This window comes from Populus euphratica, unplaced genomic scaffold (genome assembly GCF_000495115.2).
Source record: "Populus euphratica unplaced genomic scaffold, PopEup_1.0 scaffold15.1, whole genome shotgun sequence".
In the NCBI taxonomy this organism is placed as follows: Eukaryota; Viridiplantae; Streptophyta; class Magnoliopsida; order Malpighiales; family Salicaceae; genus Populus; species Populus euphratica.
This window is the reverse complement of record NW_011499874.1, coordinates 1,342,553-1,370,200: the sequence shown is the minus strand read 5'-3', so window position 1 is coordinate 1,370,200 and position 27,648 is coordinate 1,342,553. Positions and strand designations below refer to the sequence as shown.

Sequence of the window (27,648 nt, the reverse complement as noted above, 5' to 3'; positions counted from 1 at the left end):
ATAATTATTATGCCATGCTTAAAAATAAAAATATTTAATAAATATTAAATTATAAAAAGTTATAAAATAAAAATATACTATTAGAATAAATTCTTTTTAAATAGTGTTATTTTGAAAATAACTTTTAAATTACTGTGATAATCTTTTAAAAAAAATCCGTCCATGATAGTAAACGTAAAACACTGCCTATAAATAACCTTCCTTCTCCCACGCTACACTTCCACCGCCCTACATTTCTTCCATTGTTTTCTCCAAAATTTCTCTCCTCTTACAAGTCTCTCTGCAAAAAGAAAGAAAGAAAACCCTTGTGTTGATTTCTTACTCCTCTCTGATAAGTTCTTTCTGTGCATGGCAGCAAGTATTTTATCTCATGAGGTGTCGGATCTATGTCTTGGAAAACCTGCGCTGAGCTCTCTGTCTGTTTCTGCAACCGTCGGGGAAGCGTTGTCTGCTCTTAAGAGGTTTGGTGATTTGTTTTTAAGCGTTTGGAGCTGTGATCAACATCACCGTTGTAACTCTGCAAGATCAATCAAGGTTGACTTTGCAGAATGTAAATGCATTGGGAAGGTTTGCTTGGCAGATGTGATTTGCTTCCTGTCTAAAGAAGAGAATTTGAAGAATCCAGGGAAAGCCTTGCAGGAGCCGGTCTCCCTGCTTCTAAATTCTAAGGTTTCTGGACTTGTTAGGCACCTGGAACCTCACGCCAGGTATGTCCATTGATTTTTTGAAAAGGGTTTTCTTTTTTGGGATTTGGAATTGTTTGTTTGTTTAGAGAATTTTGGATTTCTAATGTTTATTTCTCTTTATTGTAATGTTGTTGTTGTTATCACACCTTCTATATTTTTCTCATCTCTATTATTAGATTGCATTTGGGTTGAGTTATTTGTTTTTGTTTTTCTTTGGTTAAAATTCTAATGTTTTCTTGAAATGTGTCCCCTAACCCTGTTGTGTCCAGAATTTCGAAACTAGGTGACCATCGACATGTTTTTAATTGAGATTTCAACGTCTATAGATTTCTTTCCTGCAGGTGTGATGCATAAATACTTAAAATCTTGATCAATTTTATATGCGACAACTAAGTTCAGAAAATTTATTTGGTGAAACTTGAAAATCACTGAAGATCCATCTGAAATTTTGCATAAAAGAGACAAATTTTGGAGTAACTGATGTGTGGCTGCCGATTGCTAAACGGCACTCACCCTCCCTCCCCCCTCCTTCTCAAGAGAACGACTCAGGTCTGAGCCTTTCTCCTGTAATCAAAAGTAGTAAAAAGAAACGAAACGGATGGGAATCTGAAACTTGCATCTCTTGATGACTACTATCGCAGTTGAAACTGGTTTTCATCGAGATTTCCTGTTCTGTTTCTGTCTGTCTCATATTGATTGTGTTTTGATGTGCATCTAATGATTTTCTCTTACACTTTTTCAGCTTACTGGAGGCCATAGATCTCATCCTTGAAGGTGCACAGAACCTTGTGATACCACTTCACAACCCCTACACAAGAAAGAAGCTGATAAGCAAATCCACTGCCAATTCCACCCTTCACAACAACCGTGAGTACTGCTGGCTAACTCAGGAAGACATAGTCCGTTACCTCCTCAACTCCATTGGCCTCTTCTCTCCAACTCCAAACCACACCATCGAGTCCCTCAACATCATTGATACTGAATCCTTCTTTACCGTCCATTACGATGACCCTGCTGCATTGCCCTTGATTTCTCAATCCCTCGTTAAACAAACATCGGTAGCAATTCTTGATGCAGACGGCAAGTTGATTGGCGAAATCTCACCATTCACATTGAACTTCTGTGACGAGACAGTGGCTGCTGCAATTGCGACACTTTCAGCCGGGGAGTTGATGGCTTACATAGAATGTGGTGACCCGCCGGAGGACCTGATAATGTTGGTGAAGGAAAGACTGGAAGAGAGGAATCTAGGACCTGCGTTGGACTTAATAGAAGAGGAATCAGGAATTTTATCATCTTCATCTGATTCATTCTATTCATCTTCGTCAGACGAAGAGTTCGAAATGGGAAGGAGTGGGAGGGTAGCTGGGAATTCAGCAAGAGCGGGGAGGAGCACCGAGACAATTGTGTGCTATCCATGGAGCTCATTGGTAGCAGTGATGATTCAAGCCCTTTCACATCGTTTAAGCTACACATGGGTTATTGAAGAGGATGGCACTTTGGCTGGTGTTGTTACCTTCGCAGGAATGATTAAAGTTTTGCGGGAACGTTTGAGGTCTATGGTGTGAGCATTGTTCTACGGTTCCCTAAGTATTTAAATATATTTATAATTTCGAAAACGTTATATTTTAATTAAACTGTGAAAATGCCAGAATGGACATCACATTCCAAGGAATTGTTCGATAATTAGACCTTTTATGATGAACTAAATTAATTCACCGTTACCAATATAATGGTTGTTATTGTCGAAAGAAACAAGCATTTCAAGGGGCGTGGATGATATGAATTTTGCTGCAAACAGTAGCGTTTTGGCATCAAAGAGCTTAGAAACTTGATTTGCTTTCAAAGACGTTATGACTTCTCGTTGAGGCATTCACTACATTCAAATAACTCGGAAAAAATGTTGAAAATGGCTAACAGTGTTTGAAATGTCAGAGATGGATGCATATCATATCTGTTCCTCTCATTTGCCTCGTCACTTTGCTCAGCCGAGTTCATATTAAAAATTCGCATCAGATGCATATTAAAACCCGTCCACTCATTTGCAATCTGGTCAGTTTAGACGGTCATAATTCACATAGTATAATCCAGTCAAGAAGGGCAGAATTAAAAAGAGATTAATAATACAACTGATCAAAATAAAAGTCCCTTGTGCTTGTAAACCAAGACTGCTACCATTATATCAAGGTAAAGACTTCAAGTTTGATCACAAGATGTTCTTTTCTACAATGGAAAATCACTGTCTTCTATCAACAAAGAGTCGTTTCCCAAGTGTGATCAAAGGTATTGTAAAAAAAAGGTAAAAGGAACAGAACAATAATTTTCATTAACAAGGTCATTTATTGGTGTTTCAGGTGGAACATGCCCGAAAAACAAATGGCATAGTTCTACAAAAGAAAAGGAGACTTCATCAGTTGCTTGAAGTGATGGTGGTTGCCTCGAGCAGATTAGGAAGACCTTATTCGTTTTATTTTCTTATCTGGGTATTAATCTCTATACATAGAATACAACCTAGCTGGAGAACTAAAACTAGGAAGAATGAAGGAATTCAAATAAAGGGCATTGAAACAATCAACTCCTGCTTCAAAGTGATCACAAGAACCTATGATTAAACTCAGACATCCATGACAACAAGGCTTCTCTTACTTGAAGATTGCTAGAGTCCGTGTGAACTGCATCTTCATATAGCCTCCTTGCCTGTTGCAGCAACTTCACTTTCTCCCTGCTATTAGTTGGCCGTAAACGAGATCTCTGCTGCAATACCACACCCCATCTATACAAGGCTGCAAACCACAAGTGTTGAACTCAGCATGATTTCATACTTTTTTGCCGCACTCCTTGTTTTTCTATAGCTTCTGAAAGAACATTCATTTTGTTATTTGACGAATAAGTGCACTTTATGATTGCAATCAGCGCATGTGTTTGAAAGATACAAATCTTACAAATCTTATCTAATGAATGATGATGATAACATTATGTTTGCAACTCCTACATTGCTATGATTCTTTGAGCTTCAGGTGAGGCACAAGAGTCTCCCTTTATCCAATTATAATTGTCTTAATGAATATCATCTTTTGTAAAACGAAGCCTTTCAGTACAGGTTTATAACACACTGAATTTTAGTAAAGAAAACAAAGTTACTCACCATCTGGTGCGTAGACATTGCCTTCGGACAACATGGCATCAAATTTGTCAATTGCAGCCAAGAACACTTTGTCAGCATCATAAGCAGCTTCCTGAAATCCAAAACGATAGTGTTAAATTGTTCAGAAGTACGCTACTTCCTGAAAGTTTATTCCTAGTCCAAATCCCAATCGAGCTAATTATATGGACACTTGCACAAGAAGGGCCAAACCAAGCAGCTCTGAGCATCACAATACAGAATCAACAATAAAATTATAACAATGTCAAGGTGCCAGTTAACGCTTACTGGTCCAATATCTAAAATCACCTGCGCGCGAAAGGAGAGGGCAAGACCTCAATTGTACAAGGCTCTCAAATCATTCCCGTCAATTGATAGCGCCAGCCTCTATTTTCTGTCAGCTTCCACAAGGAGTTCTTCCCATTCTTCACACACATTCACAAGGATAGATGCAATTTTATATTTCTTTATAACCTGATCATCTAGACCTTTGAGGATTCTACCATGATTATTTGCATAAAATGGATCCCTTCTCGAGAGGAGAGTTCACAACTCACGACTCTCCATGGAGAAAAAAATTAAAAATACTCTAACCCCCAAATTAAAAAGCATCGCATTTTTTTCATTGTAAGAGTAAACTAACAATTTTACTTTGTAAAAAATAAAACAACCAATCTAACCATGTATAAATTATTAAAAGCAATTATGTCGTATTAAAAAAACCACGTGACCTTCGATGCCTAGTTAAACTACAAGCTTGAGGTTGAGCTTTTTGTCAATGATGTTAGGAGGCAAGAACTCAAGAACTTTCGAGTTAGACAATGGCAGGTTAATACTCGTACGAAGAGTCTAGCTCCCCCCAGGGGACAAAATTTACAACACCAAGATGCATGCTCTTTTCACATGGTTCCTCACCTTCTCGTACCAGGTTAGAATCTGTTGAATAATTTAAATACTTTGTAACCATATTCTTATCTTTTATTTTTTTCCTATCTTTTTTCTTCAGTAATAAAATTAATACGAGGATGGGCAATATATGCATAAAAATATATATTTGGAATACAATGAAATAAAGTAAGAGAGCTTTTTTATATATATATATATTCCGAATCAAAGAAAATCCTTAAATATAGGGACTAAAATGAAGAATGTTTAAAGTTTGGGGTTGATACTTGACAATGTCTAGGCAATAAAGGGCTGAGTCCATCTCATTGGAACGATTCCGATGGTTGTTTAACTATAGATGCTTGCTAAGGGCCCAAGGCTATAAAAGCCATGCATGAATCTGGCCTTCGGGCACGAGTCCTTGGACACTTTTACTTCCTAGTGAAATTATCCGACAAGGGCAAAGAAGCTCTGCAGCCTGCTCTGCTCTTGAGCCAACCACCATGTCTCGCCAAGTTTCTCTCTCATGATTTTAGTTCTGTTTAAAATTATAGTAATAATTATAGTTTAAAGTATTTTTTATTTTTTAAAAATTATTTTTAAAATTAACACATGAAAACGATCTAAAATTTTTATGTATATAAAATAATTTTTAACAAAAATATTTAAAATTTAAGACAACAAGGTGCAAGTTTGCATCGTATTCCTAAATAGACACTTTCTATGTTAAATTGCTGTTTATGTGGTTTAATCCGGTAATTTTGTAACTTGCTTAACTTCTGCTTAACTTGTGCTGAGTTTTAAATTAAATTGGAGCTTGTTTAGTATAATTAGGTAGATCTCATTAATCCTAGTTAATTTTATTTTTAATAAAATTTGATAAAACTAACTCAAATTAATCTATTAAATATATACTCTGAATAGATCAAATAATATCTGCATGAACATATTTAAAGTTATAATTGCACACAATACTTGAGAGTTGCAAGTAATGTTGAAATAAATAATATTGTTCATCTAAGAATGGGTGAAAGGGACAGTGCAATGAAATGCCTATCCAACAATGATATTTTTTTATTCAGAAAACTATATAATAGTGTTTATTTGTTGAATGATGAGGTGGACAGGATAATATACAGGTTATGGCTTAGCCTAGTGAGCTGGACATCACATATCAGCCCTTCCCACCCACCAAATATCCTTTTCCCTCCTATGCCCTACATACTCATAGATTTAATTGCTCCTCCCTGTTTTTTTTATGAGGTGGTGGATGAATAGTCAATTAAACCTAGCCTGGTTTTACAAGGTGATTCAATCTCTTGTTGAGAATCTATATTAGGTTTTATTTTAAATTATTTTGGATAATGAAACGGCAAAATCCAAGTGAGTTCATAGGATGATCAGGTCAAATCCAGATAAAATTTAACCGGGTTAATTTTAATTTTTTTATAAAAATAATAATATTTTTTTAATATTTTTTATTTAAAATAATACTGATATGGGTTTGTCCCAATTATTTAAAATAATATCCTTATAGGTGAGATTATTAAATTTGATAGTGTTATCAATTAAGCTTTTTGTTCATGCTTGTTTGTAATTTCCATCAATTTTCTTCAAAACAGTGCCGTTATTTCTTCATAAAACATGAACATCAGGAGAGAATATCAGTAACAAATATGAATAACTGGACCTTGGATGATTACATAAATATAAAACTCATAATAAATATGAAAATCATGATTATATTATAGATTAACATTACTGGTTAATTGACCATATACCTATCATAATTAAATAGATTGAGCTGCTTGGTGAGGCTCACCAACTTGATGATAAAGCATCCTTCAAGAGGATGCAAGGTCAAATCTTGGATGAAATAAGAAATTGACGAGGAGATCTAGAAAGTATGTGCGTAGAAATTAAATCCCTTTTCCAATTTATTCTCTATGTTTAGATCCTTTTATGCAGAACTCATAATTGGAATTGCAGCAGCAGGTTGGTTGCATGCTGGCTGCTGAGGCAACAATGATTGCTTATTTTTATCAGATTCTGCAGAAAAGAAGAGGGATTACAGTCATCCCTATACTTGAGAGATAAAAGGGCTGAATTATGAAGAGCATCCATCTCAATTATTTCAATTTATTCACCCTTAGGCTAATCATCCATGGGTTTCATCATGAACAATGATGTGCCCAGATTCAATCATCAGCTGACAATTGATTATCTTTTCATCACTAACATGCATGTTGCTGCTCCATCTCTCAACTTTATGTGTAAACTCGCTTCCTTTATACATAAATCAATAATTGAAGGTATAAAATGCATGCAAGTTGACTAAAGTTTAGGAGCGAAACAAGTTGATGCTTCCCTGCGTTCTTCCTGTTTAATTTCTGAAGTAAAGAGACCGAAGAGAAAGTTTGACAGAATTTCGAGGTCAAAGGTGCTGATATAATGTTTTTTCAAAGGCCTCCCATTCTTTCTCTATTTCGATTTTAGCCCTTTTATTTTCAATTTTTCTCAAATAATAAAATCTTTTTTTTTTTTCATGAAATCAAGAACTAACCTAAATCCAACTAGCCACACCTAACCATATTTTTTTTAAACCATAACTATAAAAATTATCTACAAAACAAATATTCTCAAAATAAATTGAAACAAATCATCAATTCTATTAACACAATATTAAAAAATTAAACTGAAAATAAATAAAAAATCCAATCAACGAAGGATAAGAGATTAAAATTGACACCATTATATTTTAAAAACAAAAAATGTTATTTTTTATTTTTATTTTTTTAATTTTAATTTCTTTATTTTCAATCTTCTACTAACACTAAAATCAATTATTATTTTTTTTCATGAAATTAAAAACCAATTTAATATTTTGATGTGTTTTAAAGACCATGCTATATATATAAATATATATATATATATATAAATGTATTAAACAAATCAAAATAAATTATTTATTTAATATAATAATATTTTTTTTTAAAAAATAGATAACCAAAAACACGGCGAGGATCTATAATGTTTTGCCTCGTAAGTTACACGATAACACTCATGTATAGGTAAAAAATACCAATCAGGCGTTAATTTATACTGATCACATCATCATCATCATCATCATGTAACAATATCAAGTAGAGGTACGCACTCAAGGGTTGGGCTCTGAAATAAAATATCAAGAATAGAAGGTTGGGCTCTTAAATAAAATATCAGACTCTGAAATAGGCGTTTGTAATGATTTCTCCTTAAATTGTAGACTGTCCTTAGGTTGTGTTTTCCGACAATTAAAGTGTTTTTTTTCAAAAAAATATTTTTATATTAATATATTAAAATAATTTAAATAATAATAATAAAATAAATCTTTTTAAAAATATTTTTAAAATATAAGAACAAATCACAGCTTGAATCTTAGCTGCCTTGACTCTAGAGCCATCACTTTCGGTATCATAACATTGTTTAGTTTCCCTTCCTTCTGTCCCAGTCTGATGGGGCCTCATTATTCCAAAATCCCCACCGTCGTCCTCAAGGGTCATCTACCCTGGCTTGAAACAGGGGCGGGGGTAGACTCGCCGGCGTTCGAGACAGATTTTGAGGCTGTTTGAGGTTGGTGTAATTTGTATTTTATTATTTTTTATATTTTTAAATCATTTCGTGTTGAACTGTTTTTTCTCAACAACTAAGACGTTTTAGAAATGTTTTAGGAATAGAAAAGTTATCTTTTTTTTTCAAAAATTTTAGGAAATAAAACAATTATGGTAATTCTCGGTCGCTGAGATTTTAAAAATTATTAAAAAAATTAAATATCAAAGTAATTTTTGTAACAAAAACACACTTTTGAAGATCTCTAAGAAAAAAATTAAAATTTCAAGATAAGATATTTCAAAAATTACCAACCATTAAAATCTCAGAAAATGTTCTAGAAATTTAAAATAAATTTCAGAAATATTATTATTTTTTTAAAATCAAAATTTCTCATTTTTTTAAAGAAATCTTGAAAATTCTCATCCGTTAGGTTCTTGGAAACAAATAAAAAAAATCAAGAAGTAAAAAATAATTCCTTAAGAATTTGAAATTTAATTTAATTATTATTGAACGTTTTCAAATATTTTATTACATGAGAATTTCCAAAAATAAAAATAAAAAATTCATTATGACTTAAACATTTTCAAATGATTGCGTCCTTTTTCACATTTTTTTTTCCTTAAAATTTCTTGCCAGATTTTTGAGAACTTTTGCTCTTAGATTCTTGAACTATATTTTATCAAAAAAATGTTTTTTTTTTAAATTTCTTATGCGCTTTGGTAAATCTTAATTAGCATAGATCTTACAATTTAATGCAATCTAGTTCAATTGGTTTGATCTTCATAAATTTTCCAAATGCAGTATAATTTTGATCATATATTCTTTTATAGGAATTAATTTGCTGAATTGTTACATACAGAAGGATGGTTGTAGTTGTTTCCCTTTATGCTATAACATACTGAAAAAAGCTTTATCTTGTAGTTTTGGCTTTTGCTTTTAAAAGAATGCTACTAAACTTTTTCCCCATGGATTTCTTTTGTGCAAAAACACTGAAAAAGACAATAGCAGAACATTGCCCAGTAACACTTAGGGTTTACTTGTTTTTATATTTTAAAAATACGTGTTCAACTTGTAATTTTAAAAAATTAATTTTTTTAATATTTTTGAATTGTTTCAATGTATTGATTTTAAAAATAATATTTTAAAAAATAAAAAATATATTATTTTAATATATTACAATATAAAAAAAAATTAAAAAAATAATTACAATTATATTTTCAAATAAAATAAACTCTTGTTAAAAAATAATTACAATTATACTTTCAAATAAACTCTTATTATCCTTTTTTGTAATGAAATAGGTAGCATAACATTAGAGAGGAGGTAATCTAAATAAGCAAGTGTTTGAAAGTCCAAGTTTTGTTTTATATATTTTAAAAAAGATATTTTATTTAAAAATAATTAAATTGATATTTTTTTATTATTTTCATATAATAAAATTATTTTAATATATAGTTTTTAAAATAATTTAAAAAACATTTTGCACTATATAATATAATAGGTGTAAATTATACACATGAATTAAACACTTACTTCCTAAGGAATAGTGATTTGTTTTTTTTCTTACCTTCTCATTTCTTGCTATTTTGGGATAAATAATCACAAGACAGATTAGAGCCGTGAAGGGTATATTAGCAAATAAATTGAAAAGGAGAGGGCAATGAGTAGGTATGAGGAAATATGTAACGATCAGGAGTGCGTGGAGGCAAAGCTAAACCGAAAGCAAGGGTAAAAGTGGCAGACAAAGAGCCAAAGAAAGTGGATGTGTTATTATTATATCGAGAAGAGAGTGGATAAGGGGCAGTCACGGGCTGCTGCATCCTGACGGTGCTCTGAGGAATTTCGGGCTTCCTTAAGGCTGTGTTTGTTTGAAGAAAAAAAGTTTCCACGAACCATATTTCCTTCCCTTTCCATGGATGGTGTTACAACACTTGCTTTTGAAATCAACTTAGCACTGGGCTTGGTTAGATATGAGATGAATTTACTTGAATCAATTTAAATTATAAATATTTAAACAAATAAAAAATATTATCTTAAAATAATTTTATTTTAATAGAAATATTGAATTTTATAATTTTTTAATGAAAATCAAAACTAGAATAATGAGTTATCAAATTAATATAATATATCCACTTGAAACATTGAAATGTGTAATTTAAGAAAACTAGTCTGCTATTTTATCATGAAGGGAAAATATCTTTTCATGTGTAATTTAAGAAAACTAGTCTGCTATGCTTTGCTCGGGGAATTTTATCATGAAGGGAAAATATCTTTTTTTTTATTGGTGGTACTATATTATTTTAAAAAAATTACTTTGTATGTATTTCAAATGATTATTCAATTTATTTTTTATAACAAGGGTGAGTATTGGAATATAAAGATTTTAATAATTTTTTTCAAAAACACTTCATTTCTTAACAAAAAAACAAAACCTTAATTATTAAAAGAAACTATCTACATAACAAGTTTGAAAAAAAAGTTAGTGTGGTTGGTGGGTGTTGTAAAGATAAGACTTTACTAATACTATTTATTTTTAAAAATAAATTTAAGCTTTATATTGATCCAATGTATTGAAAATAATAATTTTTAATGCACTATCTCAAGATTTCGACCTAAAAAGTCAAGGAAAAAAGAAAATATTCAATATGTTTGATATTATTGTATAAAATATTTTTTAAAAGTGTTTTTTAAATATATTTAAATGAATTTTTTCTAGATTTTTTTTATTTTTGATATAATATATTAAAATTATCAAAAATACACTAAAAAATTACTTTAATATTTTTTCAAATTAAATACACTTTTAAAAGGAATTAATTCCAAGCAAAAAAACAAACAATACATAAACTGAGTACTTGCTGTTTTGTATAGCAAACACTACCTAATCCTAAAATGTGGTTGGAATTAAATAATTAATACAAAAATTTTAAATGGACGTTTGTACCCTTCTTGGTTTCAATTAAATACTATTTGGATCATCTTCGAAATATTAGTAATTTTTTTTGTCAATTTTCAACGCTAGCTCCAAGACATCCCACTCTCTAATCCACGTGTCCCCTCTCTATCTATGGCTTCCCTTTCAAGAACAGAGTAGTAGAAGAAGAAGCTCCTCTGAGAAGAACCAACCCCACCACCAAAAAAAAAGAAAGAAAAGGAGGTTTTGGTGAAGAGAAAACAAGAAAAATTTTCAGGGTTTTTACCCAAAGAGAGAATCCGATTGCTTGATACTGGAGGTTTTGAAGAAGAGATATGTATATAGGGTCTGTGAGAAAATCTTTCAAGGACTCTCTTAAAGTGCTTGAAGCTGATATTCAACATGCTAATACTCTGTAAGTTGTTCTCTCTCCTTTTCTTCTGGGTTTTCTGGGGTTTGTTGTTAAATTTGTCTGTGATTTATTTTTTAATATTTTTTTGGGGTGTAATTGGTGCTTGAGTGGAATGCTAGAAGTACTGACTTTTTGCTTCTTTTTTTTTAATGTTTTGCTTGTTAGATTGGTAAAAGTTTTTTTTTTTTTCCTTAAATATGTTTTGTCTTGTCTTGAGTTGAACTTAAATTATGTTTTTTCTTTTTTTTGTTGTTGTTGAATTTAGCCACTATTTCCACCTTGTCTCTTCTTCTTCTTCTTCATTTCTTTTTATCAAAATGAATTATATGAGATTCTCAGTTAATATATACAGTTTTTCCCTTTGGAAAAAAAATTTTGCTTGACAAAATCTAATTTCGAGTCATTTTTACTCTTCATCTCATCTGTTGCAAGTCTTCTCCGTGTATTTCAGTTTTTTCCAAGATGGAAATTTTTTATGGCTTTGAAATTTGTTCTTGTTGTTCGCTTTTGAGTTCAGACTCTTTACTTTGTGTTGGTATGGCTGCATTTCATGCTAAAGCCGAGCATTGAGCGTGCTGATTTTAATTCCTGGATTGTTTTGCCTGGTTTGTGATTTATGTAATTGATTTAATGAATCTCGTGGTTAAAGTTGAAAACTTTTCTTTGTTAGCCTATTACTTGAAATGGTATTTCAAAGATGTCCAAGTTGAAAATATCTATGTGGGTTTTGCAATTTGCACTTGCAAATGGAAGCCATTTTATTTGAGTTGGAGGAGACTGGAGAATAGTTACATTATCTTGATAAGCTGAGTGTACTTGGCTTCACATGATTTATTGTATCCACCCCATTAATGGAATTATCACTTTATTTGTGATTGTATATAATGATATGACTGCTGGGGTTGGATTATCTATTGCTGGGACCCTCTTCCTACCTATCATGTATCAATGCAATCTCATATTTAGATCTGCTTATTAATGGTATCTGGTTCATGGAGATGCTGTCATATGTAGCTTGAGTTAAGTTGTGTAAAGGACCATCAGTCCAGTTTATTTTAAATTTTTGTAAGCTGAAGACTTTAAAGGCTTCCTGGAATGTTCACTATGGGATTTTTAGCACAAAGCATCCTTTTTAATCAATCTTTTTTTTTTCACAGCATATTTACAATGTTTTAGAAGTTTGAAGATAAGTTCTGTAAATTCTTGATTAATGTGGACATATAGGCCAAAATCATCAAGGCAAACTAAGATGGAGATGCCATATTCTCCTTTTTTTTTTAATATCTTTAAAATAGTTTCCAGCAGCCTCTGGTTGGGGGTGGGGGGTTATGTTAAGTATGCTTTGATTATTTTTTTTACTGTGTCTTGTACATTTTACCAGTTTTTGCGTCTTCCTGAAGAAGTTTATGAGCTCATTAACTTAAATCCATTGCTAGATTCTTATGTCTCCATTTTAAATTTTTATTTTGCAATGTTTGGTGCAGGGCATCAGATATTTCGAGGGATTATGACGGGGCCTGTCTTCAGATGAGAATGTCATATAGTCCAGCAGCACACCTGTTTCTTTTTCTTGTGCAGTGGACAGACTGCCATCTTGCTGGTGCACTTGGACTGCTAAGGATCCTAATTTATAAGGTTGAACTTTGTTCATTTGGACGGGACTGTACTTTTTTTTTTCCCCTAGTATTAACCGGATCATTGAAAACTTGGTTGTTCCCCATACCTCAGGTTTATGTGGATGGCACAACCACCATGACTACTCACGAAAGAAAAGCAAGTATCAGGGAGTTCTATGGTAAATTTCTGTCTTCCAATTATCTTTGTGCACAATTTCTTTATTATTCACTTAAGTTAGACCCTCCCTGTTTTCTTAATCTGCATCCTTACTGTGGCCAGCTGTAATATATCCCTCTTTATTGCAACTTCAAAGAGGGGTCACTGACACAGAAGATAAGAAACAGAAGGCGGTATGCATGGAAAGGTACCGAAGACGAGATGATGAGGAACATAGGCAGCGTGCTGATGCTGACATTGAAAGAGAAGAAGAATGTGGAATTTGCATGGAGATGAATAGCAAGATTGTACTGCCCAACTGCCACCATGCCATGTGCTTGAAATGTTACCGTGAATGGTACTCTCTCCCTCCCTCTTACTCTTGAAATGCTGGAGTTACCCTGCTGGCCATGATTTTTTATTGACCACATGGAAAATGCTTCTATTAGGCTTTATTCTTATCCTGATAAAAATAGTGCAGGTTTTCAATCTCTACACTTAAATGAGAAATGGATACAATAGCTTTCATTTGGAAATTAGAATTGTTTCATTCTGTTTCATTTTTGGTTACATGTATCATAGTTAATCCCTCACCAGGGAAAGATATGGTGTCCTTCGACATGGCGGTTGACTTAAGCATGATCCGTGACATCCTATCCTGGCTCACAGCTGGGCTGTGATTTCAAAGGAAATGCTATAATAATTGTTGTGCATTGTAGTGGAAGGATGCTGCATCATCAACCTGAAAGATTTCCACAGGTTCATCAGCGAATTATCAAAAATGATCTCATTTCTGTTTTTGAGTAAACAGTGATCCCACTGCTCTCTCTGTTCTGTAATGTTTGTAAAGGAAGGTAAATTTAAGTTGGAATTTTGTAAGAAGTTGATAATGATACCTGGTAGCCTTATTTGGCTAATGCTAGACCATGAAATTGATTCTGCAATTCCAGGATTGCTGGCTTTTGGGTGCAAAAAGCCTTTTCATTCTAGTCACCCAAATAAATTAGTTATTGTGGCATGCCTGACCTTCAGCTTTGCAGCCTTGATGTATGATACGATTGGGGGCCTTCTGTTTTGGCTACCGTCTTTCTATCCCTCCTTCACTATGATACTGGTAAAACACATGTTCAAGATGGAATGCGTAGTGTTAGACCTGCTGCAGGCTGAGAAAGCGTAAGGTTTTTGTGCCTGGCTTTTAGATGGTCCACCTTGAATCCTCATCAGTTGAATGTTGTTCTTATTAGTTTACGCAATGCTGTGCCTGGCTTTTAGATGGTCCACCTTGATTCCTCATCAGTTGAACTTTTCTGGTTGGTGTATTAGTGCCATCTCTTTCTCCGTACCATGACAGTAGTTGTTGGTTCCTTCGTTTCATAATGTTTTACATAATCATAGCTGAACATAATGTTCTGTTGCAATGATTTGCAGGCGATCAAGATCCCAGTCATGCCCCTTCTGTCGTGACAGTCTCAAGAGAGTAAACTCTGGAGATCTCTGGGTGTTTACTGACAGCAGGGACATTGTGGACATGGCAACGGTGACAAGAGATAACCTAAGAAGGCTTTTTATGTATGTAGATAAGCTGCCTCTGATAATTCCTGACAACCTTTTCGACACATACGATTCACACGTAAGATAGGCGACAAGTAGAGCCCGCAATCGCCATCTCCCTGGTCTTTGGATGAATGGTACAGCTACCACCCCCCCCCCAAAATATAACATAACCACGGAAAATTCAGTAGGCAGAATGTAGGCCACTTGGAGTTTCAGGGCTTTCTTCCCGCTTCTTGTCAGAAGAAAATCCGACCTTGGTTATCGCGGGTTGGTAGGTGAAGTTAAAGATGGGCTTTATAAATCGTGTTTTAGCACATTTGTACATGCTTGTATAGCCTGGAGCTCGCATATCAAAGCTCTGCAATTTCCGTCCCACATTCGTCTTGTGTCTGTGGGAGAAGAAAAAAGATCTATTCGTCTTGTTCCTCAAGCTGAAGACAGCTCGTATGACGTAGCAATGGATCAACAGAGACAACAGCTCAAAATAAGCATTGAAAACAAGGTTTTTTTTATATTTCTTTTCTTTTGTCACGTGCTTTTTCAAGCGTAAAATCATTTGAAAAATATTTTTAAAACTAAGTTGCAATGTAAAAACAAATACTGCTCGGACGTGCTGCTCTTTTAAGAAACTCCTTTTTTCTTATTACAAATGAGAGAGGGCGATAAATTTACCAGTATTTTATTGAAAAAATCTAGATAATCTTGTTAAAATCCCAACATCATTCCAATTTGTCAATATGTTAATGATAGATATTTAATTCCAAGTTTTCGTTTACTGGTATTAATAAAAGGAGGTGCAAAGTTTGGCTCGGAGTGTAGATTTCCTTTGAATTTAATTGATATTATAATGAGTACGTAAGAGAATATTTTATTATTATCTTATTTATGTTACTAGTTAAACCAATATAAGTTAATTTCCAATTAAAAAGGTTTAAGATGGTTAGGATTATTAGTGAAAAATAATTTTATTTGAAAATAAGAAATAATACTTCTTTAAAAATAATCTACACCTTCCAAAGGATCATTTCTTAAAACCGTAAGATTAGTCAATAATAACACAAGCTTATCCACCTTTGTAAAAAAAAATTACGGTTATTTACTCAATATCCACTCTTCGTTTTACTTTTATAAAAACAAGAAGGATTCAAGAAGAAACTGTGGCATTTACGACTGCAGTCCCAAAAATTATAAAGAGCAGGAACCTCATGTCAATGGATAGGTCACGGAGGCGTTGTTGAGGCAGAAGGAAAAGGAATGACATGCGTCTATGTAAATTTCTAAAACCAGCGCTGTACACCGTACATGCTATTGGCCACAGACAGGCAGACTCCACTATAGGAGAAAGAGATGGAGATCATCGTGACACGGCGTTTGTTGTTCGGCTAGATTCGATGAAAAGTTTCAATCTTTTTTTCTAATGCCAATCCTTGTGGGGCGTGTTTTTTTTCTTCTTTTGGCTTGAATTTCTTTTGTAACTTGATGTTTTGCAAGTTCCAAAACTAGCACTTGCTTTATTTGTGCATGTGATAAACAATTTCTGCTATCAGGAGTTTCTTTCCCCTTCATATCTGCTGGTTAACAGTGCTTTTCTGACAAATTACTAGTATTTCCTTTTGATTCGGTTCTTCATTTTGCATTGTCTAACGGTGTAAATTCTCTGAAAAAAACCCTCTCAATTTTAATTACCTGGTTATTTTCTTCAGGAATATGAAGCCAAAACATGTGGCATTATCGCGGTAATGTATTTGTCTGCAGATAATCCACTAGAGCAATTACTGCATTAGATTTCTTGTTGTTTACATAATAAACATATATTATTCATATTTTTGCAAGAGCATAGCTTTGTTTTGCAACTTCTCTCCATCACGCTTGGTGTTAGTTTGACCTGTTTTCTTATGCCCTTTTGAGAGCACGAGAAGGCCATTCTTTTTGTTTAATACCTTTTGTGTATACAATCCGAATGGGTAAAATAACTGCATAATTCCTGATTGGACCATTTAAGCATTGTTTGCTGAACAAGGAAATGCTTCTAGCTAACCTTTCGGTTTCACATCAAAGAACTTGGCTCGTGTTCTTAATTTAATGTCTTGTTCTCTAGTTACTGAAATATTTATGGATACGCTTTTCACCTTCCTTTATTTGACTTATTTTGAAGTTCTGAGGGTCCAAACAAGGATTCCTTTGATCGAAATCATTTGAGGTTTTATATGCTTTTCTATGATTTCAAGGTAGATTGTCACCTCAAGGCACTTTTCTACCTTTTCTACCAGGGTACAAACTGTGTCTGACGGAGGCCTTGCAATGCCATCCGTTGTTCTTCATTGGGTTGGTTTGATATGTCCTAATTCCAAATCTTGCCGAATAAATAAGAGGAGAAAATAAAACCAATTATGTTTCTTTATTGCATGACTTTGTACAAGATGAATTTAGAACAGTTAGGCAATTATACACAACGATAAAACAGTTCTTGGAACCTAGTTTGTTGGATTAATTATATATGTTATTTTGAGGAAATGCTCATGCTTAATGAAAATTGGTTTGGTTACTGTATGCTTTTATATGATTCATGATCTCAAGATTATGGTGTTGCAGATTACTGTGGTTGTTTCGCTTCAGCTTTGGACTGCTACATTACTTCACGATGTTGGGTAGCTGAAGATGCTGACAAAAGCCTACTTCTTTGGCTCATTCCTTAACCACAATATTTTCTTAGCTATCCATGAGCTCTCCCACAATCTCACCTTCTGAACTCCAGTCTACAACAGGTGGCTTGGTGTTTTTGCTAATCTCCCTATCGGTGTACCTATGTCTGTAACTTTTCAAAAGTATCACCTTGAGCACCACCGCTTCCAAGGAGTCGATGGCATAGATATGGACATCCCAAGCCATACTGAAACCTATCTTGTGACAAATGTGGTATCCAAATCGATACGGGTTATGTTGCAACTCTTCTTCTATGCTTGCAGCCTCTCTTTCTCAAACCAAAGCCCCCTGGTTGTTGGAGTTCATTAATTTTTCTGTTCAGATAACCCTAGTTGCTGCCGTGATTTATTTTTGGGGCTAGAGATCTTTTGCTTATTTGATCCTTTCCACTTTCGTCGGTGGTGGTATGCACCCAATGGCTGGTCATATCAGAACATCACGTCTTCAATCCAAACCAAGAAACATATTCTTCCTATGCCCCCCCTTAATTTTCTAACTAGGCATGTGGGGTACCACAATGAACATCATGATTTCCCGAGGATTCCTGGGAACAAGCTTCACAAGGTGAAGGAGATTGCACCAGAATATTATGAGGGCTTAGAGTCATATAATTCTTGGAGCCAGTTCATATCCTCGTATATTATGGACGGGCCAGTTGGACCCTTCAGCCGGATGAAGAGAGAGGTCCCAAGTATTACATAGGCGCTCCCATCTTTTGTACTTGAGGATTTAGACTATTTGTTGTAGTTCTAGAGTCCAGACTAACAACTGATTTGACTAACTATTCAATCTCTTAAGAAGATTCTTTTGTTTACTCAAATTGAGATCATACAACAGTTTTGATGATTTATTTTTTGATTTTATCTATGGTGAGTTGAATATCCTTCCTATCGGCATTGAATGTGTTTGGATGCTGGGAGCGGACAAAATAGAATTTAAGTAGCATCTTCTATGTTTTGTGTGACCAAATCTCTTGGAATTGAACTGTGAAAGAAATATTCAAACATTAGATTGCTGTGAATTTCAAGTGTGATGCATGCTACAAATTTCAATTAAAAGCTTCAAAGGGTCCGCTTAGTTCTGAGTAACTAGTAGGATAGGGTTCCACAAAATGCCTGCAGGCTGCAGCTTCCATCAATTAATTCCATATCAACCTTCACCAAACCTAATGTTCGTCTCAATAATAATGTTTGCCCTCGCGCTTCTCGTATCACATTGCAGAAAAGAAGTGTTGTTTTCTTCACTTGTTGGTCTGAGAAGGATGAAAAATAAAGAGCAAAATATTATGTCTGCTACAATACATGCAGTCAGTGAAAGACCTTTAGTTGACTGGAAATGAATCCTTACGTTCCAAGCATCATTCTTCATCGGAAATCGTGGTTCACCAACAACGTATGGAGGTTGTTGTAAATGGTGACTGATGAGTGGAAGTCTGGCCGGAGGGTGTTCATCATCAATGTCATAGTTGGATTCATTGCTGGGTCCAAGAGCTCTTAAAGCCATTGCTAATAACATAGAAAGTCCCTGCAGACGAGGAACTCTTAGATAGTGGGGTGCTAAATGCGAAACATATCTGTTTAAAAATTGTGCGTAAACAAAATTTTCCTTCATGTTCTTTGTTTTTTCAAAAAGGAAAATGCTCATCAACAACTAAGTTAATCAGTAATCATTTGAACAACTTTTGAAGGACCCTGTAGAATATAGAAATCAAACACCAGGAATGTACCTGAGCTAGGATGATGAATATGCCTATCCATTTGAAGAAGTCAAAATTAGATTCCACAAATTCTCTAAAATCATGGAACCTCCCTGTCGGATCCTCAGGTAAATCCTAATAGAGCAACAGAGTATATAAGCCCTAAAAGTACGAAATAACATTTTTTCATGGAACATAGGAAGTAGAAGGAAGTTCAAAGAGGCAGCGTACCTTCTCCCATTCAGAATTTAGGAGTATATCTGCTGCAAGTGCTGTTTCCAGTAAGAGAATTACGAAGATAATTTCCATGTACTATGTTCTATTAAGACCAACAACAAAGTTATGCTTAGCATGAACATGATTTGATTTTAAAATTTCTGCTTGATCATGAATGTTTGGATTCACCAGACTGAAAAAGGATACACAAGAAAGAAAAAAGCCATTTGAGCAATCTGCAGAAATATGGCCTAGGCATGTTATTAGGCATAAGGTAACCCCAATGCTGAGAAAAGTATATATAAACCTGAAATTCAAGAAGAAATGTTAGCAAGTTCCAGAAATTAAAAAAAAAAGTCTCTAATATGTGCAAAAAAAGAGGAAATTGTTTAACAATCATTAAGTATCAATAAACGTTTTCTTGTTTCAATGGTGAGTAGTAACCATTCCTAGATTCATAATCAATTACTCTGCCAAGAAATTGCCAGAAAGCTTCATTCTGCTAAAATTCTAACAAGCTGCCGATAAACTTGGTGAAAGATAACCTTAGGCAGACAAATCTTTTTCTCTTTTATCGGGATCTTGTTTCAATCAAGTGCAAAAACTAGTGAAAATCTTATCAATATGATAGAGTAAGTGATTGGGGACGGAATAGTGAAAATCTTCAAATGATGAGAAGTCAAACGGATAAAAACAATAGTGAAGATCATTCTAAAGAGAGGGCCTTTACCATGGAGCACTAGAATCAAAATCATCGAAAGATGAGTCTTGCATGTCTCTTTGCCACACTCTGCTCATCCAAAGACCGTAGAGAACCATTGCTACACCAAAAAGTCCCAGTGTCGAATTCACAATTTTCAATGTTGACTGCAGACAAGTCCTTGCAATTCCTGCCATTGTTGTATTAGCGGAGAGCTGCTCCAAAAAACTTGCAGAACATTCAAAGAAGTAAACATCACTTTAACTTTTACCAATAAATTACAATGGCTGAAGAAAATTCGCATTGAATGTTATTACAAATAATCCTAATGGAAGACAAAATAAAAGAAAGTCATTTTCAGAAACAAACATAACAACATACTTCAGTTTCAAGCTTTAAGAAATAAATTCTCACTGACCAAATGGAGAACTGGGCTTTCTTCTCAAGTGGCAGGTAAAAGTAGTACACCAAGTTTCAAACTTGGATTTTCTTTTTCTTTCCCTTCATGTCCTGCAATGTGATATGATCATGGTGCTAAACTGAAAAGAGCCATAATTGAATAATGATGAAGCTGGGAAATTTCTTGGAAACTCTGTGTTTCATAGTACTTGTCTGGACTCACTTTCCAAGGTGGCAAACAGTGATTGGAATTCTATATTATGTTTGTCTTTAGGTATAGGAACTCGACAAAATTCGTAACTCACCGGATGCTATCAAGCAATCTTATCATAGCGTTACCTACTCTTTCTATGTAAGTAATATGAAGAAAGAAAAATATAATTCACATTTCTCTGAAAACAACAAGATGAAATTCAGATGCAATTCATTGGAATTAATGGTTTTGGTTCAGCAAAATAGAGGTGGTTGAGATTTTTTTGGATAAATGAAGGCAAATTCATTATTAAAATCAACCGAATCTGGAAATGTTTCTGATACATGAGCACAAGGAATGCTGGAAACACAACTACTCAAAGAAACAGAACTAAACAAAAGCTACAAAAAAAAAGTCTTGCAATTGCCAGGAACTAGACAAGCAGGGGTATTCAGAACCCTGCTTAGCTTCCTGAGAATTCTTGTTTACGAAAACATCCACAGCAGAGCGATCAACAACAGGTTCAAACAATTTAAACATATGCAAGCGAATAAATCCTGAGAAGTGCTGCAAATAGAAAACACTTCCTTTTTAAGCTTTCTCCTTTTCTAATTCAAACTCGTACAACCACTTAACCGTCAAAATTGGTCTGAATGCCCTTTCCAAAGGGTTTATATAGAGAAGATCTACATAATTAATGCAGATTTTCAGCACCTAAATGCTAAACAAGGCAGGTAAACATCCCTGAAATAATACAAATCAAATCCTTAAATTATCTCCGTAACATCCCCCTTAAATTATTGGTAGATCAAGAAGCATTAATTTGTCAATCAAGAATTAATTTGTCAATCAAGAACTTGTCAATGCCGAGAAAGAGCTTTAGTGAAAATGTTTGCAGTTTAATGTTTGGTGGAAATGTAAAGAATAATAACCACATGTCAGTTAAAGTATTCACATATGGAATGACAATCAACTTCAATATGTTTATACACTCATGGAAGACAAAATTAGCGGCGAACTGAATAACACTGGTATTATCAACATGAAGAGAAGTGAAATGATGCTGCGGAAAACCAAGTTCACCCAATAACCCACAAAGCAAAGTGATCTCAAAGTAGGTAGAAGACATAGCGTGATATTCAAACTCAGTAGAGGACTTGGAAACTCTATCTTGCTTCTTACTCTTTTAAGAAATGAGTACATTGCCTAAAAACATGCACCAACTAGTAACACAACGATGAGTATCCGCACAGCCAGCTTAGTCAGCATCACTGCACCCTCTTAATTGTAAGGAAGATTCTTTAAAAAAGAATAATCTGCATGTAGAAATGCTTTTCAAATATCAAATAATGTGATGAACAACAGCAAGGTGAGGATTTCAAGGGGCTTGCATAAATTGACTGACCTGCTGTATAATAAAAGAAATCTCAGGACGAGTAATTGTCAAATAGTTCAAACTTCCAACAAGTTGTCGATACAAGGATAAATATGACAGGTCACCTTCTTTTTGATGAAGCTTAAGATTTAACTCCAAATGAGTAACAGCAAAATTACCCAATTAAAGGTCAACTAATGAAATTACTTCCTCTGTGTATTTGTGTTGGTGTAACAATGTAACAGTCGGAGTAAGTTGCACCATAAAGTCAAGAAAATACTGCAAGGGACCAAGATCTTTCATGTGAAAAGAAGCCTTGAGATGTTGTAATTGCGTAAGTAACACAATATCATAGCCGATAATCACAATGTCATCAACATATAATAGAAGCAACATAATCCTTGCAGAAGTCTTACGAAGAAATAAAGAGGAATCAAACTAACTCTAAGTAAAGTGAAAACCAAATAGAGTAGAGCAAAATTTATTAGATCATACATATAGAGCTTATTTCAACACAGATAAAGATTGACATATATTGACAAACCTCTAAGGAAAGTGTAGCAAACATGCCAGGAGGTTGAGACATATAAATTTCTTCCTTCAAATCCCCATATAGAAAAGCATCCTTCATGTTTATTTGTTGGAGAAACCACCTTTATGACATAACATGTGCCAGGATAGTTCGTACAATAGTCATTTTGGCAATGGGTGCAAATGTTTCCTCATAATCAATACCATACTCTTGTCAATTCCCAAGAGCCACGAAATGGGCCTTATATTGATCTAGTGACCTATCAGACCGAATCTTGACTGAGTATACCCATATACAACTAATAGGTTTGACATCTAAGGAACAAGTCATAAGATCCAAAATGTCATTATCTTGTAGAGCTTGGATTTCTTCATGCATAGCCTGTTGCCAACATGCTTAAGTGGTAATAAGCGAGGTATGAGAAAAACCATGCTAATTTGGTAGATGTGCAACCCGGGTGAAGCGTTGAAGTGTAGGAAACGTAAAATCAGATGACAGATTAGTGTTTAGAAGAGGCGTTGAAAGAGGACGTCTATGATACACCACACCTAGTTTAAATCACTTAATAAAAGAAGGTACATCATCAAAAGCAAGTAGAACACTAATAGGAGGGTCAGAAATAAACTGAGACTGAAAGAAATATTGATTTTCAACGAAAATCACATTTCAGGAGATCCAGAATTTGTTTGCATAAGCATCATAACAAATAAATCCTTTCTGAGTAGGGTTATATCATATAAAAGCACATGTTACAGACTGGGCAACAAACTTGTGATGATCAATAGGTGGTAAATGAACAAAACAAACACACATAAAAGTATGAAATGATTTATATTTAAAAGATATGCCAAATAATAAAAAATAGGGAGAATCATAATTTAAAGTAGCAGTAGGTAAACAGTTGATCAAATAAATATAAATAGATAAAGTTTCTACCCATTACTTAGAAGGTACATATAAATCAATCAACAAAGTACAAATGACATTTAAGATATGACCATTCTCACGCTCAATGACTCCATTTTGTTAAGGGGTATAAGGATAAGAACACTGGGAAATAATCCATTTTTGTCGAAGATAAGCCTGAAAAGAATGAGACATGTATTCCTCATTTGAGTCAAAGCGTAAGGTTTTGATATAAGTACAAAATTATGTCTCGACAAGCACAACAAATTTTTGAAAAATAGTGAACACATCAGCTTTAGAACAAAGAAAATAGATCCAAGTAAATCGATTATAATCATCAATAAACGTCACAAAATAACAATAGTGACCATAAAAAATAATAGGATTGACACCCCAAACATTAGTATGCACAATCTCAAAGCAAGTAGAAGCACAATTACCATGTGTAAGAAAAGCTAATGTTTTAATTTTACCAAGATGAGATGTAGCACAATTAAAAGATGTAGAAGATGAAGAAAATGAATCTTTATTGCCCAAAAGACCATTTTTCAAAAAACAAGTAAAAAAAATAGAATGAGGATGACCTAATTTATTATGTCATACTTTATTATTATTGGCAGTAATCATACAAGTAAAAGAAACAACATTAAAAATATAAAATTATAAAGGAAATAGACGTCCCACTTTAGGCTCCTTCAGGATCACCGTCCCTAACACTTGATCTTGCACAAGACAACAATCATGAGAGAAATGAACATCATAGTTATTATCCACTAATTGGCCAACAAAAATCAAATTGGTAGAAAAAACAAGAGAGACAAAAATATTTTGAAATAGAGAACCAAGAGTACCAATAAAATAATTTAAAGTGTACTACCATAAGCAATCTGAATAGTTTGTGTGCCTTCATACTTATGAACATCATAGAGACTCATTGTACTACTAGTCATATAATTAGAGGCACTCGAATTAACAATCCAAGAAAAAATGGAGGTCAGATTTGTACCACATAGGTCTAAAGCTGAAAAAGCAGACATAATCATTTGCTGAACCATGACAAGTGTGAGAATAGAGGAATTAGAGCTTACAATGGGGAGAGTAGAAGAAGACGAAGATTGAACAATAGCTTGGAAGGCTTGAGAATGACCATTTTGAGATTGCACATTATAATCTTTGATATGATTACCTTCTTTTTTGCAGTATTTACACATTTTCTTTGGATAATTGCGAATAATGTGATCGAGTTCCTTGCAACTAAAACACTACAACTTATTCCCTACTCTCCCTTGTGCTGCATAGGCTACATTCACAGCCTCAGAAAATGCCCTCTCAAAAATCATACCTATCTAAGTGGATAATCTTTATTCCTCACATAATAAATCTCCCAAGCAAATACTCATGGAAGGAACCGAATCATGGTTCAATAAACTAGCTTGAATAGGCTCAAATTCAAGTCAAAGCTTTAACAAAAATTATCGCATTGACACTCCGCATGAACCACTTAAAGAGTAGTAGGCGTCGCAGGAGGAATCTTAGAATGAATAATAGCAGAATACCCGCTCTAAATGTTAATAAAACCATAATAAAATTGCTTAATGGTCAAATTACCTTAAGCATAAATGCTAATTTCCAAGTCTAATTGGAATTTTCGAGCAATGTGATCTTGGAAATAAATACAATACAAATAGACCCACTTAACTTGAGCCACAATAAAACATCAAAGATTAGTAATAAGATGGGGCTCTACCATTCCTATTAACCAAGAGATAATCTTAGCATCATTTACCTTTCAATTTCCTTTTCATCATTAAAAACTAGAATATAATTGTCAAGGTGATGTGATAATTCTTTTCCTTTCAAGAATATCTTAAATTAAAATTGCTATGTAAAAAAAATTCTTTCTAGTAAAGAGAACAATAATATTGTAAAAAAACTATGATAAAAACCACTTACAAATAACAATAAAATCTAACTAGAAACAATTTCAAACAGCCACTACAAGAGGCACCAAAAGAGATAGCAGTAACTAACACCCATGACAAGAACACAAGAAAAATTAGCAAGCCAAAGACACCCATGACAAGAACACTAGAAAAATAAGCAAGTCAAAGACAACATCTTGCAGCTCTCAAAGGATACGGACAAAAATAAGACTACAAAAAAAAAAAACTCAGAAAATTAGAGTAGATATTAAAATTAGTTTGAATGCCCTTTCCATAGGATTTCTTTCATTATATAGATAAGATTTACATAATTAATGGCAGATTTCCAGCGCACCTAAATGCTATACGAGCTAAGTATTAATGACAGAATTCCATCACCTAAATACTATATAGTGTAAGTAAACATCTCTAAAATAAGACAAATAAAATCCCTAAATTATCTACTTAACATTAACAACCTGCTGTTAATGCCACATTCCTGCTGAAGGCATTCCATAGATTTGGTAAATTGACAGGTGAAGAATAAGTGGTCAACATCTTTCGGATGGGCATTACAAACATGCAAGCAGGATCAAGATTTCTTCCTGAATGGTATTGCCTGACCTCTGTGGTGAGGCTGTTTAGTATAGTAAGCAAAGAGATAAAACCATTTCGAAGAATATTGTCCTCCCTTTTGCTGATGACAAACCATTAACTTCGAAACAACGCAAAATGCACGTATACTGAAACAATTTCATTTCCTTTATCAAAGTGCACATATTCATACTATTTTCTCCCCTCCCGAACATCTATCCAATAAAGAAAATGAATGCCTGAATAGAATGTGAAAGAGAAATCAAAATGTACGCCAAAAATAGATGTAGCAATCATAATCAAGAACATGGTTTGAACAAGCTATCATTAAGCCAACTGAATTGCAAGAGAGTTTCAAATTCTGAACCTGAAGTACAACAAGGCTTCTTTGTAATTATACATCACAAACATCTGATCGATCAACCATTATTATCTTCTTTTTCTTTCTTTTATTGAATGAATCAAATTTCATTTATCAGTGAAAGAACAGCAGGAGTCAATCCCTGCTATAGATCATGAAAGAGCAAAAACAATCAACAGTTACATCAAGATCAAATCAGACCCCAATTGTAACAGACATCAAACAAAAGAGATTGCCTCACGGAAGTTTTACGAGATACAAAATTCTGCAATCTATTAATTTTCAGATGAAAAACAACAGATTGGACAATTTTTTCAACAGAAGATCTTTGATTCTCAGGCCATCATTAGTTTCTTGCTAAATGAAGTAAAGACAGGCACGCTACGAAATCCTCAATGATGCAAAAAGAGAGGATTTATTCTGTAAATTCTGTGGGCCCATTTGAAATATCGATCCCAGTCTCCAATTGGCCTGAAAATGTAAAAGTTCCTTTCAACTTCAAACCAAATTGTTTTAACAACTTAGCAGTCAAGATACAAGTCATTCATGGATTCATCAGCTCGTTTTGCGAAGAAAACAAGCACGGCTAACAACTCTGCCTCTTTTTCTAACCTGTTTAACTTAAAAGACAACATGCTGAATATCTTCAACAAGGCTCTAAGACTGCTTTCTGGGATGGAAGCAGGATTAATCCTCGGGATTTTAAATCATAACCATCATTATCATTTACATCATGCATATATTCATGCAAAAGCATCCAAATATTAAAATTATGCCTCATGCATTAAAAAATATTCATCAAACCCATTCTCCCCATTTGGTCATCAACAAAAATAGGGGTAAAATGCTTCATAATGCATAGCTACATAATAAGATTTCAGCAATCCTAAACAGTACTAGAAAATAAACACGACTTAAGACCCTAGCATAAAAGTACTTGAAAGAAAACATAATTAGCTCAAACTAGAACCCAGAACGTTATGAAATGTAAGTAATTAAGCTTCCAGGCTGATCAGCTTAAAGTGAGACTGAGCCAAATTTTAATTTTTCTTAGACCTAGCTGGAGGAGTCCTCTTGTCTCAGAAATTCAGCAA

At 33.9% G+C, this 27,648-nt stretch overlaps 4 protein-coding genes and 1 long non-coding RNA gene across 8 annotated transcripts; 3 read left to right on the top strand and 2 right to left on the bottom strand.

Moving 5' to 3' along the window:
- The first annotated feature begins 214 nt into the window (after positions 1-214).
- LOC105128056 (CBS domain-containing protein CBSX5-like) lies at positions 215-2,419 on the top strand. 2 transcript variants are annotated; one of them, XM_011029567.1, is made up of 3 exons: positions 215-707; positions 1,429-2,256; positions 2,332-2,416. In XM_011029567.1, the coding sequence occupies exons 1-2, from the start codon at positions 349-351 to the stop codon at positions 2,252-2,254; spliced, it is 1,185 nt and encodes a 394-aa protein (XP_011027869.1). In that variant the 5' UTR covers positions 215-348; the 3' UTR covers positions 2,255-2,256; positions 2,332-2,416. The 2 variants fall into 2 exon arrangements, with proteins under 2 accessions (XP_011027869.1, XP_011027868.1); XM_011029566.1 differs by having other exon boundaries at positions 1,429-2,419.
- A 9-nt stretch (positions 2,420-2,428) lies between these two features.
- On the bottom strand, positions 2,429-4,355 carry LOC105128055 (uncharacterized). Its single transcript, XR_842760.1, has 2 exons — positions 3,832-4,355; positions 2,429-3,469 (listed from the first exon to the last, which is right to left on the bottom strand). It is a non-coding gene; the product is annotated as an uncharacterized LOC105128055 (long non-coding RNA).
- A 6,953-nt stretch (positions 4,356-11,308) lies between these two features.
- LOC105128053 (uncharacterized) lies at positions 11,309-15,423 on the top strand. Its single transcript, XM_011029564.1, has 5 exons — positions 11,309-11,633; positions 13,115-13,265; positions 13,359-13,425; positions 13,527-13,761; positions 14,832-15,423. The coding sequence occupies exons 1-5, from the start codon at positions 11,554-11,556 to the stop codon at positions 15,040-15,042; spliced, it is 744 nt and encodes a 247-aa protein (XP_011027866.1). The 5' UTR covers positions 11,309-11,553; the 3' UTR covers positions 15,043-15,423.
- A 102-nt stretch (positions 15,424-15,525) lies between these two features.
- Positions 15,526-18,474, top strand: LOC105128054 (sphingolipid delta(4)-desaturase DES1-like). Its single transcript, XM_011029565.1, is given in 6 exon segments — positions 15,526-17,916; positions 17,919-17,957; positions 17,960-18,086; positions 18,088-18,139; positions 18,141-18,263; positions 18,376-18,474. Coding segments are annotated over 6 exon segments (792 nt in total). The 5' UTR covers positions 15,526-17,483; the 3' UTR covers positions 18,394-18,474.
- A 149-nt stretch (positions 18,475-18,623) lies between these two features.
- On the bottom strand, positions 18,624-20,848 carry LOC105128052 (tetraspanin-19-like). 3 transcript variants are annotated; one of them, XM_011029562.1, is made up of 7 exons: positions 20,654-20,848; positions 20,303-20,500; positions 19,780-19,879; positions 19,588-19,668; positions 19,387-19,491; positions 19,008-19,184; positions 18,624-18,912 (listed from the first exon to the last, which is right to left on the bottom strand). In XM_011029562.1, exons 2-7 carry the CDS (start codon positions 20,467-20,469, stop codon positions 18,901-18,903), a joined length of 642 nt encoding a protein of 213 aa, XP_011027864.1. In that variant the 5' UTR covers positions 20,470-20,500; positions 20,654-20,848; the 3' UTR covers positions 18,624-18,900. The 3 variants fall into 3 exon arrangements, with proteins under 3 accessions (XP_011027864.1, XP_011027865.1, XP_011027860.1); XM_011029563.1 differs by having other exon boundaries at positions 20,303-20,487; positions 20,691-20,848; XM_011029558.1 differs by having other exon boundaries at positions 20,691-20,847.
- Between the last annotated feature and the right edge of the window lie 6,800 nt (positions 20,849-27,648).

Bases quoted from the DNA above. Each gene is read 5' to 3' on its own strand.
- LOC105128052 (XM_011029562.1), bottom strand. From the start codon at position 20,469: ATGGCAGGAATTGCAAGGACTTGTCTGCAGTCAACATTGAAAATTGTG. The intron at 19,492-19,587 runs GTACGCTGCCTC...TTGCTCTATTAG, and splicing joins TAAATTCTGAATGGGAGAAG to GATTTACCTGAGGATCCGAC. The intron at 19,185-19,386 runs GTACATTCCTGG...CCTCGTCTGCAG, and splicing joins TATTCATCATCCTAGCTCAG to GGACTTTCTATGTTATTAGC.
- LOC105128053 (XM_011029564.1), top strand. From the start codon at position 11,554: ATGTATATAGGGTCTGTGAGAAAATCTTTCAAGGACTCTCTTAAAGTG. The intron at 13,426-13,526 runs GTAAATTTCTGT...TACTGTGGCCAG, and splicing joins AAGTATCAGGGAGTTCTATG to CTGTAATATATCCCTCTTTA. The intron at 13,762-14,831 runs GTACTCTCTCCC...AATGATTTGCAG, and splicing joins TTGAAATGTTACCGTGAATG to GCGATCAAGATCCCAGTCAT.
- LOC105128056 (XM_011029566.1), top strand. From the start codon at position 349: ATGGCAGCAAGTATTTTATCTCATGAGGTGTCGGATCTATGTCTTGGA. The intron at 708-1,428 runs GTATGTCCATTG...ACACTTTTTCAG, and splicing joins CACCTGGAACCTCACGCCAG to CTTACTGGAGGCCATAGATC.